Raw genomic sequence first — 12,160 nt, 5'->3', positions numbered from 1 at the left:
CCTTTTCACTATCGCTGTGGTTATCTATAAAAGGGTTTTGGCACGAGAGTCGTGAAGCAGATTAAAAGTCTTGTTTCCTGCTCACGGTGACGGAGTGGGACTGAGGAGTGGACGGAGGGACAAAGATGGAGGGGACATCTGCATGTTCAGACAAGTTCACAGTTGTGACGCAGATTAAAAGTCCAGAATGGTTCTGGTCCACGTCCCCTCAGGTTCCCACAGGGGATCCAGTTCCTGCACATCTAGATGAGTTCATTTAGGAACTGGAATTTTACCGTTTGATGGGAAAATAATCATGATAATAATAAAAAAATAAAAAAAACAGATGATGTCACGTGATGTCACTAACAGTTACTACGCGTCCTTACTGAAGGTGAGGAGGTAGATGATGATGCCGGTCAACAGCATCATCATCATCACCACCGACGTGAGGAGGAAGGCTCGGCACAGCGGCCGGCCCGTCAGTCTGAACAGAGTGTCTCCCATGCTGCCCGGCTCCCCGCGGCCCCCCACCGGCGGGCTGGGGAGCCCCACGTCCAGAGAGCGGTTCATGGACCGCAGCGACGTCAGCGACCTCTGACCCCAGCGCCGGTGGTTGTTGGACGAGCTGGAGGGAGAGACAGGAAGTGTTCACTCATTTTGTCTGTTTTTATAACTGGATTGTCTTGAATCTGTGTATGGTACGGTGGCCCAGAGAGGTCAAGATACTGCAATACAGACAACGCATTCAGTGAGTAGCACAGAGGACAAAGTGGACACAGAACAGTCACAAATCACTGCACAACACCTGAGGCTGGTGCATCACTCTTTTGTGTCCCCTAGAAACACCTCCTGTCATCAGTGCTACTTGTGGCTTGCTTCTGTTGTGAGAATCCGTAGCTCATGTGTCGTCAAAAAAAATTTTTTTGTGCGTTTTCTTGAAGGGATAGTTCAACATTTTGGCAAATTGGCCCCAATGCCATAATCGCTATAGTCATAGCAGTAGGTTTGTTAACTTTATTTGTTGGTGCAAGCTATTTTTAGAACGGCGGAGCAGAGCCGTGAGCTGCTCAGAGCTACGCTACGGAGGCTCATGGGATTTCTTGGTTTCCCTCATCAAACTCATCAAATACACAATCCAACAACTCCACAACGCTCTGGTGGACAAGTTGTGACCTGCACATTCACCACGCTATGAGATAATAACACAACGTTACCACACAGAGTTGTTTTAGAGGGAAATTCAGAGACTGTTATGGAAAAACTGTCCCTGAAGGCAACGCGCATCAGCGGTTTTGCATGAATTTACCTCTAAAACAACTCTGTCTGGTAACGTTGTGTTATTATCTCATAGCGTGGTGAATGTGCAGGTCACAACTTGTCCACCAGAGCATTGTGGAGTTGTTGGATTGTGTATTTGATGAGTTTGATGAGGGAAACCAAGAAATCCCATGAGCCTCCGTAGCATAGCTCTGAGCAGCTCACGGCTCTGCTCCGCCGTTCTAAAAATAGCTTGCACTGACAATTAAAGGTAACGAACCTACTGCTATGACTATGGCAATGGGCCAATTTGCCAAAATGTTGAAATATCCCTTAAAGTTGTGTTGAGTTGAATTCTCTGGGCCACTGCAGAATCTGAGAAAACAACTCCTTCACTGCCAGAGAAACAAACATCATGAAAAACATTGATGCTTTCCAGTTAATTCAGGTTAATGAGTGCTGATGATACACCTACGGACCTTGATCATCATTAAATCATCATCAATGATATCAAATTTGGCACAACAATAACACTCAATAAAAACTGGACTTTCACCTGCTGACAATCATGAAACTATAAATCAGATAAATCTTTTATTTCTTTCTCCTTCCAGATGATTGTTTATTGCTGTTATTGATGTCAAGTCTTTACAAGTCAACACCAGTACTACTCATGATGTTGTTTTATGGTGATATCTTCCCTTCAGTGTGAAAGACAAGAAATAAAACTCCAACACCAGAACCAGGAAGAATAAATCAATGATTCATGGCATCTACATTTTGTTGCTATAGCTAATATATGTCAAGTTGGGTAAGAGGATAATACTTGTTAAAGGGATAGTTCAACATTTTGGTAAATTGGCCCATTGCCATAATCCCTATAGTCTGTGGCGGAGCTCAGCCACGAGCGGCTCAGAGCTACCAGACAGAGTTGTTTTAGAGGCAAATTCAGAGACTGCTTACTGAAAAACTGTCCCTGAAGGCAACGCGCATCAGCAGTTTTGCATGAATTTCCCTCTAAAACAACTCTGTGTGGTAACGTTGTGTTATTATCTCATAGCGTGGTGAATGTGCAGGTCACAACTTGTCCACCAGAGCGTTGTGGAGTTGTTGGATTGTGTATTTGATGAGTTTGATGAGGGAAACCAAGAAATCCCATGAGCCTCCGTAGCGTAGCTCTGAGCAGCTCGCCGCTCTGCTCCGCCGTTCTAAAAATAGCTTGCAGCGACAATTAAAGGTAACAAACCTACTGCTACGACTATAGGGATTATGGCAATGGGCCAATTTGCCAAAATGTTGAACTATCCCTGTAACACAATTGATGAAGTAGATGATAACAGACATAAACTTTTGAAATCATGCCTGACCTTTTGACCTCCAGCTTCCCTTTGTTGCGCTGGAAGCGGATGCTGTAGACCCTCTGCATGGCGGCCGGCAGGTAGGACAGCACGTCCGAGTCGGTGGTGAGCTTGGGCAGGCCGAGGGCGGGCAGCGGCGTGAGGCTGCGGCACAGCGGGCACTGGATGGCGCTGGGCTCGGCCGACTTGACGTTCATGCGGGCCAGGCACTCCAGGCAGAAGGTGTGCTTGCAGTGAAGCATCTTGGGACAGCGGAAGACGTTGTTGAACTGGCTGAAGCAGATGGAGCACTCCAGGTCCGGGGAGCTCTCCTCGGAGCACTGGGACTGCAGCGGAGACGGGCGCAGGTCCGGGGACGGGATGATGACGGAGACCTGGCCGGACGGGGGCGTGACGGGGGGGAGGTACGGGTTCGGCGTGGGATTGGACCCCGGTGACAGAGTCTGTGTCTGAGGCGAGAAGACCGGAGCCAGGCCGGACAGACTGAGGTCCGAGGCCGGGAACGGCGGGGCGGAGGGATCCGGGTTGGGTGACTGGACCAGGTTTTGGCCTCCTCCAATGTGGTCTGATGAGGTCTGAGGAGGGTTAGAGCTGAAAACCATCAGAGAGCTCTGGCCAGTCTGGATGAGTGCAGGTGGATTATGGGAACCATTGCTGGGGCCAAAGGCCGAGGATGGAGGAGGACTCAGGAAGCCAGAGTTCAGGTTTGGATCTCCATACGGATTCATGGTGGTGGGAGATGGAGGGATGGAGGGAGGAGTGAAGCTCAAAAGGATGGAGGATGGATGTTGGACCTTCAGCAGGGACAATGAGCTTCAGCGATGAGGTCACAGACACTCGGTGGGTGAGGAGGATGTGATGAAGATGCTTCAGACACACTCATCAAAACTCACTCTGCAGAAGGAAAGACATTGTAAACTCACTGCAAACCAACAGGATCCATCTACTTCCATGTTTATAAAAACTAAACCAACATTTACTAGTAAAATGAGTGTGGCCAAACCCAGTCACAGTGTTTAATGAAACTCCGTCCTGGTGCTGCAGCATCACACTCTTTACGTTGTGCCAATAAAGTTGAATATACAACAGTTTGTCAAACAGCACATTTTAATGTCCACTGGAAATCTGAACATCAACATTATATCATACGCACCTTTCACCATTACAGCCATGGTACACTGTGTGTGGTGTTTAGGCCTATACACTGCCCATCCAAAAAAAGTCACACACTCAAATATTCCATTGGACCTCCTCTAGCTTTGATTACGGCATGCATTCGCCGTGGCATCGTTTCGATAAGCTTCTGCAACGTCACAACATTTAATTTCGTTCAGAGTTGCATAAATTTTTCGCCAAGCTCTGATATTGATGATGAGAGAGTCAGACCTCTGTACAAAGTCCACTATCCTTCCACTTTTTGATATTGCATTGGACAGTTCTTAACCCAATTTTAGCAATCTCCAGATGTTTTATTTGCTTAATGCATGTCAATAATTGGACCCCTCATCTTTTCCACAACCACAGGATGTGTCTTCTGACATGGTGTTTAAGAAATGAGACTGCATCAGGGTTAAATAAGTTGTTGCCAGCTGTAACATAATCATCCATGCAGTAATTATCCAATGGAAGGCTCTTACCTATTACAGTAGCTTAGTTAAATCAAGGTGGTGCCTTTTTTTGGGGGGACGGGCAGTGCATAAAAAGGCCTGCATCTTTCTGTTATTATGCAAAATTAGAAAAATAAACTACCGGTAATATGACAAATAAACTCAAAAGGTTAAATTCTCTTGCCATATTCCAGCAGCTCAGATCCTCTCAACAAGAAACACTGAAGTCAATGTGTATTATCTCACATAAGTTCCACATACATAAACCTTTTTCAACTTCAGACCTTTAACTTCAGAAAACCCACAGCTCCTGAACGCACCAAACTAAGCCGGCTGGGACATTTAAGACATTTAACTGCCAGAAACTCAACAGAAAACACAGAAGAAACAGACAGTTCCTACCTCTACAGTCATGGAGATGCTCTGTCACTTCTAACACAACAGATACTAAACTGCTCCAGATCATTTTTCCGCTAGTTTGCATAAGTTTAAAAAACTGTGAGCAGGTCTGTGTCTGAATGAGCAACACTGTGCCACGCTGCCGGATTCATATTCCAGTTTAGCGGCTGTCAACAGGACAGACATTTGCATTGTCGTCCTATTTACAAAGGGAAATAACATGCAAAACAAGATGGCCACCTGTTTTGATATTAGGACACGCTGAGCAGGAATCAACCTATAAACCAAAGACTTGGACCGTCTACACCGAAACCTTTACCCGAGTCCGTTTACGTGTTTGACCGTCAGTCTGTGACATTTCCTCATCGGATGAGAGACGTTCTTGCACTGTTCACCTCGTCACTGGTGCCATCTCTGATTTAAAGAGTGAAACAGCAGCAACAACCATTCAGCACCAACGAAAAAAGGAAAAATTTCTTAAGTTATGGACAAAGCTAGGGTACAACTGTGCCGTTTACTCATCTTACATTACAGGTTAGGCTATATAGTTTTAACATGGACATTTCATTGTTTTAAGATTTCACACCAATAAATGTCCAAGGTTTGGTAAGAAAATGTAGGACTGTGCACAAAAGTAATGCCATCTGCTGTTAATGTGACTGTGCAGACACCACCAAAAAACTGAATGCTGGGTCCACACCAACATTATTTACAGTACTTAGACATGCAAATATCCCAGTAAAAAAAAGACACATAGTACCGGTAAGTCTATTTAAGTCAACATCTTAAACTACCTGGAATTGATCCATTGAGCTGCAGATACTGCATTTAAGAAAAGACAAATTAAGTCCATTGTACCACAGTAGAGAACAATGGCTCTTATTTGCTTCAGGGTTTCCTACACCCTGAGGTGAGACCAGAGGAGCTGTGTAGGTTTCTAAAAACACTGAAGCAGCACACCTGGACAGTCAGGTAACACCTGAAACACTAGATTAAGAATACAAGTCCTGCATCCTCATGTAAATTATAACTTACTGTCAAATTTACCAATTGAGTAGGCCATCGCTGACAGAACAGCTGATCTGCAGTCAGTTCCTCCTCCTACCACCCTGCCTGTATTCGACTGGTGAACCATGAAAAGCACAGAGAGCCACCAAACTCCATGTAAAAATATGGAAATTTGACATTTCTAAACTCCTGGTCTGCTTTCATAATAGTCAAACTGTACACAAGTTATTTTGGTCAAACAAGCTGAACCAGGTGCACTGCATTGCTACAATAAAACGGCCTTTTCAGCTGTTGCCTCCCACTTTCAGAGAAATTATCAACGCTGGATTTGACCTTCAGTAGGCCTAATACCCTCTTATTTGGAAAAACGTCACACGTAAAAAAAAAAGTTACGTAACGAGCCACTTCTACGTTTAAGCGGGAAATGTGAAATTATTCGGTTTATGACTGAAGTTTGGCGCTGAAACAGAAAACACTGCTCCTACCATCTAGAACCGCCGACTGACCTCCTCTGTCTCCACACTCCAGCATCGTCAGGTCGCTTCCAGACGGTGTTGACCCGGAGTGAGTTCACATCTAACGGCCAGAGTTTCACCGTTGTCTCCGCAGCTCAGCTCGTCTCGGCTCCTCTCCTCTGGTTTGGCTGAGCTCTGCCGCAGCCGCTCGGTAGGATTTGAATAGCTGCAGAGTAAAAACGAGGAAACGGGTTAGTCAAATCACCTGCTGGCCTCCTGCTGCCCTGGCTGTGTGAGGATGAACACACCTGAGGTAAGTGATGCTAATTAGTACGGAAGGGGACGGCCTCCATTTTACCCCCCTTGAGAGACTGGCTAGTCCAAGGCCTTCACATGCTTGATAGTTCCGTTGATTCCGTAAACAGTATTTCAACTTAACATGTTTTTTTGTATTATGGTAAGTACACCTTTTCTTCTAACCACATTTGAAGGCCAATACGTGTCCATAAATAAAGGTTATGCTAATTTAGGTCTTGACAGTAAGCTAGTATATCTACCTCAGTTAGCTGAATAGCGGTGAGGCCTAATAAACCTAGGCTAAATGTTGTCTAGCAGGCACATTCAGCTACTGTATCAGTCCTACATTAGAATTAGCACAGAAATGATTCATTCTGGACAGTGTGTGAAGCTAACAATAGCCTATTGTTAGCTAAACACTTTGTGGCTGAGAGCTAGCAATGAGGCAAAAAGGCAGCATGTTAGAAATGAACGATATTTTACAGAATTGAAGTCAAAGCTAAATGTTACAGATCAGCAGTCTTGGCAACCTTTCTATAGCGGATATTTAACCATAACAAACAAAAAAAATTATTCACTCAATTTTGCCATTTTGCTTTCATGTGTCTTTGTTACCAGAATAGTTTGCCTTATTTTTTCTATAACACCTGCGCACACTACACAGTTGTGTCATATTTACATTATTAACCAGGCTTATTTTAATTATTGGACTACTCGATAATCTGTATACTGTAACTCATTTGTGTGTCACTTTATTTTATTTTTTTATTTTTTATTTTTTTACAAAACTGGGTATTGAATGAGTGTGTGCTGATATTTTCTTCAACTATTCCAACCATATCTTTGGAATAAGTAATGGCTATAGAAAGGTGAACTTCTGATTAAGACTTCCAATTTAAAATCTAATTTAATCTTAATTTATATTACTAATTGTTCAGCTCTAAGGGCATGTTCTCTGAAGTTTTTCCAGTCCTTCCCCTTGGCTTAGACTGTTGAAGACTGCCAGTTCAATTCACAAACCATAGAACATTTTTTATACCAAAAATAATGCCAAACATCCCTTAATTTCATTTACCTTTGGGAGCCTTTGTGTGTTGCTCTTTTGAAACATGAGTCCGTAACTGTGTCATCCTTTATGTGATGTGAGTACCACTGCTATGAGAGAACCTTTAAATTGCTATGGAGCACAATTGAACCATATGCGTGATGCTGAAAAGAGACAAAGCTTCAACATGGGATTAACATCAAAAATCTGACTGAAGAACCCAGCCTGTGATTGCATGAGGATAAAGGTAAGTTCCAGTTTATTGATCTCATGTTGTTTCACTTTTTCAAGTTCTTCAAAATGCACTATCGCTGACCTTTTTGCATGCTTTATGGTATTTGAGGTGTAATATTAAATTAAAACTTACATTTATTAAAAATCAAAACTGAAATCTCTTAAAAATGTTTTGTTTTGTTATTATCAGTATTTTGAAGAAGCCTCTTTGGCAGCAGTTACAGTTTCGAGTGCTCTCAGTTCTCCGTAGCCTTTGCTTTATAAAAATTTGTCTCATTTCGCCTATTTATTGATTAGATCTGCAATGTCTGTCACACTGAATGGAAATTGTGCAGTGTATACTTTGGCTGGGTCATTTTAGGACAGAGACTTGTCACGAAGCCACTCTATCATCACTTATTGCTCTGGGTCATTGTGATTGCAAGGTCATTGCAATCAACATCTCTGGATAAGACGTCCGTATTTTGCTCCATTAGGCCATATGTCACAATTTAGAATGCTATATTTGCATATTTTGATTCTGTTGTACATTTTAAAGCTAATTCCAAAAACACATTTTCCCTTTCCCTTAACATGATGAGTTATTGAGTGTGACGATGTAGATCATTATCAGTTTTCACCCCTCTCTGTGACAGCCAGGCCCTTAGCTTCAGTGGCCAGTTTTTCAGATTAAATTATTGCTGTTCAGGTCTAAACTCACTTGTTATGGCTTCTTCGATGAATTTTGTGTATTTTAATCCAGGTCCTCTAAATTAAAAGTGTTCTGCTTTGGTGTCTGACAATCTGTCGTTGTTAATTGTTAACTGATGTCATATCTGTAGTGTCCAGTGCCCTCCCCACTCTGCTGAAGAACATGTTATCTTGAGTGAGCTTGGCATTAGTACAGAGCTTGTAATTTCAACAATGGCAACGAAGCTGTTCTCACCTGGTGAGTAGACGAAACTAGAATATAGAATGAAATGAAGAAATAATTATGATTGTAGGCAATACAAAGATCTCTGATTAATAAACAGAAAGTATTTGTTACTGATCCTCCGGCATACATAGACAATTAAGGGTAGCAATTTAATGTATCTAATGACAGGGTATTAAGTAATTTGAATAAATACATTTTTCACTCAAACCTGATAGTTTGCTGCCGTATACGGTGAATTGGTGTCTTTTAAGGATCATAGACTTGACTAGAATATGGAGTTGAGACATAAGTAATCAAGGAAGTTAAATGATCATATTAAAAATAAAACTGTAACAATTTGCAAATTCCTGTTATCACCACCATCATTTAGAATGTACTATTAATTTTTGTAGTAAGAATTTTTAATTGTGGTGATTGTGGTGAATCCGATAACTTGTGAAATCCATTACCGTGAAATGAGAATTACGTTTTTGTGCTGCTGTTGTAATGCTTTGTTGACTGGTTACACAATCATGTTATGTTATTACATTTTAGGCGCTACCATTTACCATATGAATAAAGGTGTACCATATTTGAAGTAAAACCGTCTAAATCAAAATGTAGCTAGCTCAATTCATGTGAAACTGCATTTTTAAAAAAAAGTAAGATTAAATATGTAATTCAATAACAATGTAAATTTGGGAGTATTGACAAAAAATGCATCTTCACTTTTACAGATAAAGGTGTGAACCACACTGTGTTAAAGGAGAGTATGGAATTACCTCCTGAAAGTAAGTACATTAAATTGCGCTATTCTAATGCTTTAACTAATATCTTGTACTAGCACCTTTTAGAAGGAAGATACAGTATAGTCTACAGTAGCCTCTATGTAGTGAATTAATGCAATTGTATGAAACGGTTGGGAATTAATGTCACAGGAAAAACTCAAATTTTATTTATTTATTTGCAAGAACTAATGTGAAATTGTGATACTAAAAGCATTTTTTTTGTAATGCTGTTTGGATTTGGGGTGTTTATGGCCTTTTCTAATTCATTGTAATATGTTCTAGTGTCTGAAAACACCAAACCAGCTTTAAACCTGGTTCTGTGTGGGAGGAGAGGAGCGGTGAAGACTTCGGCAGCTGAGGCCATTTTAGGTCAGACAGAGCTTCGTTCAGTCTCCAACTCATCAGAGTGTGTTAAACATCAGGGAGAGGTGTGTGGACGTCAGATTTCCCTGGTGGAGCTTCCTGCCTTGTATGGAAAACCTCAGGAGGAAGTGATGGAGGAATCACTCAGGTGTATCTCCCTCTGTGATCCCGAGGGCGTCCATGGCTTCATCCTGGTCCTACCTGTGGGTCCCCTCATTGATGAAGACAAGAAAGAGTTAGAGACCATTCAGAACACATTCAGCTGTAGAGTCAATGACTTCACCATGATCATGTTCACTGTGGAGTCAGATCCTAAAGCTCCAGCTGTTGTTAACTTTGTCAGAGATAACAGAGACATCCAGGAGCTCTGTCAGAGCTGTGGAGGAAGATCTGTTGTTGTCAACATCAAGGACAAACAGCAGATCCCTGAGCTGTTGGACGCTGTGAACAAGATGAGTGTTGAAGGATCCAAATGCTTCACAAAGGACATGTTCACCAGGGCTCAGGTTGAGAGGGTTTCAAAACTCAATACTGAACTTCATGATGTCAGACAGAAAAGTCAGATCAGAAGTGATGATGAAAGTCAGAGTAGAGAGCCTCTCAGGATGGTGCTGATTGGACGGACTGGCAGTGGGAAGGGTGCAACAGCAAACACTATTCTGGGCAAGAAGTGTTTCACTCCCAGAATTGCTCCAAAACCACCGACAAAGACTTGTGAGACAGTGAGAGGAGAGATTGATGGACGACCTGTTGTCGTGGTCAACACCCCCGGCCTGTTTGATACAACTCTCTCTGATGATCAAATGAAACGGGAGCTTCAAAGCTGCATCAGCATGTTGTCTCCTGGACCTCATGTGTTCTTACTGGTTCTACAGATCGGGAACTTCAGACGAGAGGAGAAAGACTCTGTGGAACTGATCAAGAGGGTTTTTGGACCAAAGTCAGAAGATTTCACCATCATCATATTCACCAGAGGAGAGGAACTCGAAGATCAACCATTTGAGAGGTACACAGAAGGCTGTGATCCATTTGTCAGACAACTCATAGAAGACTGTGGAGGAAGATATCAGGTCTTTCAAAACAAAGATGAAACAAACACCACACAAGTCCCTGAGCTGCTGACCATGATCCAGAACATGGTGGAGAAAAATGGAGGAAGCTACACAACTGAGATGTTCAGATTAGAGAAAGAAGAATTTCAAAAGGAAGAATTACAGAAGATCATAAAAGAGAAGGAACAGGAAATGCAAGAGATGAAAACAAAATTAGAAGCACAAATATCTGAATTGGAACAGAGAGCCAAACAACAACATGGAGAACAACACCAACCTAAACTGGAGGAAGAAATAAGAAATCTGAGAGCAGAACTGAACAACATTAGAAGAAAGAAATGTAGCATCTTATGACTAGGAGACAGAACATATACAAGAAATTCACTCAAACAAAAAGGTCTTGTATTTGCACTGTCGGTGCTGTACTCTTACTTGACTCGGTGAGTGTTAGCATTTTTGCTGTATGTATAAATGGCATTTGAAATTAACTGCCAGACTGCCATATCAGAAAAGACTCTTGGACTTAATGAGGAATGGACAAACTTGTAAAATTCCAAATGATAACTCTTATGAAAAGTACTTTTCTGTCTAGATTATGAAGTGAGTGTTTTTTTCAACATTTATCATTCTTAAAGGCACCAGGGGGTGATGCACAACTTATTCCACAAAACATTGCAGTGGAAGAGCCTCAGTCACATGTCCAAACACAGGAAGTCATCATCAAAGATCACAGCAGGTGCTCACCAACACTGACAAACTTTAGACTACAAATGCCAGTCTCCAGCTTGATGCATAACCTTCAGCAGTATCACACATTAACTTTAATAAATACTTATGTATTATTTCACAAATCTCCAAAACATGTTGCAAATTGTTGGTCTGTCATATTTTACAAGTGCTCTTAATATTTCAATCTTAAACTTTCTTTTGTGTTCATGCCTAGTATCACCAGTAGGTGGAGCTCTAACACAAGCTGGTGAAATGGAGTCTGTTGAGTTTCTACAGACATTTTCTCTCATATTAATGCTGATATCATTTGAAACCTTGTGTAAAATACTAATGGTAGTTTGGATGAATTTGATATTTTGTAATGATGGTTATAATATACCAACAACTCTGTACATTGTACAATAACATCTGTTGTGTTTAACTAATAACTTTTACATTACTGTATATAATATAATGCATAGCAGCTATAAAATATGTACTTGAAAAAAAATCTTACCAAAAAGAATCACCATTAAAAATTAGATTAAATCTTTAATCTTGTGTTGGGTTTATTTGACTTAATATACAATTTACAGATATTATTGTATATATTAAAGGAGGACATATACAAATATAATGAATAATGAAGATAATTCAGCACTAGCAGTTTCTCACAAAGATAAAAACATAGTCGAAAGCACATTTAGTGCTA

General features: G+C 41.4%; 2 protein-coding genes across 3 annotated transcripts; one reads left to right on the top strand and one right to left on the bottom strand.

Annotated features, from left to right (window-relative positions):
• Positions 1-264: 264 nt before the first annotated feature.
• On the bottom strand, positions 265-6,218 carry LOC146980803 (uncharacterized). 2 transcript variants are annotated; one of them, XM_085788070.1, is made up of 3 exons: positions 6,118-6,218; positions 2,607-3,491; positions 265-607 (listed from the first exon to the last, which is right to left on the bottom strand). In XM_085788070.1, the coding sequence occupies exons 2-3, from the start codon at positions 3,323-3,325 to the stop codon at positions 355-357; spliced, it is 972 nt and encodes a 323-aa protein (XP_085644196.1). In that variant the 5' UTR covers positions 3,326-3,491; positions 6,118-6,218; the 3' UTR covers positions 265-354. The 2 variants fall into 2 exon arrangements, with proteins under 2 accessions (XP_085644196.1, XP_085644195.1); XM_085788069.1 differs by having other exon boundaries at positions 6,097-6,196.
• Positions 6,219-9,613: 3,395 nt separating this feature from the next.
• LOC146980802 (GTPase IMAP family member 8-like) lies at positions 9,614-11,273 on the top strand. The gene has a single exon (XM_085788068.1). It carries the CDS (start codon positions 9,820-9,822, stop codon positions 11,092-11,094), a length of 1,275 nt encoding a protein of 424 aa, XP_085644194.1. The 5' UTR covers positions 9,614-9,819; the 3' UTR covers positions 11,095-11,273.
• The last annotated feature ends 887 nt before the right edge of the window (positions 11,274-12,160 follow it).

This window comes from Trachurus japonicus, chromosome 9, assembly GCF_045865225.1.
Source record: "Trachurus japonicus isolate A0001 chromosome 9, Traja_1.0".
Lineage (NCBI taxonomy): Eukaryota > Metazoa > Chordata > Actinopteri > Carangiformes > Carangidae > Trachurus > Trachurus japonicus.
Note: the sequence above shows the minus strand (reverse complement) of the source record. Positions and strands in the feature narration are given on the sequence as shown.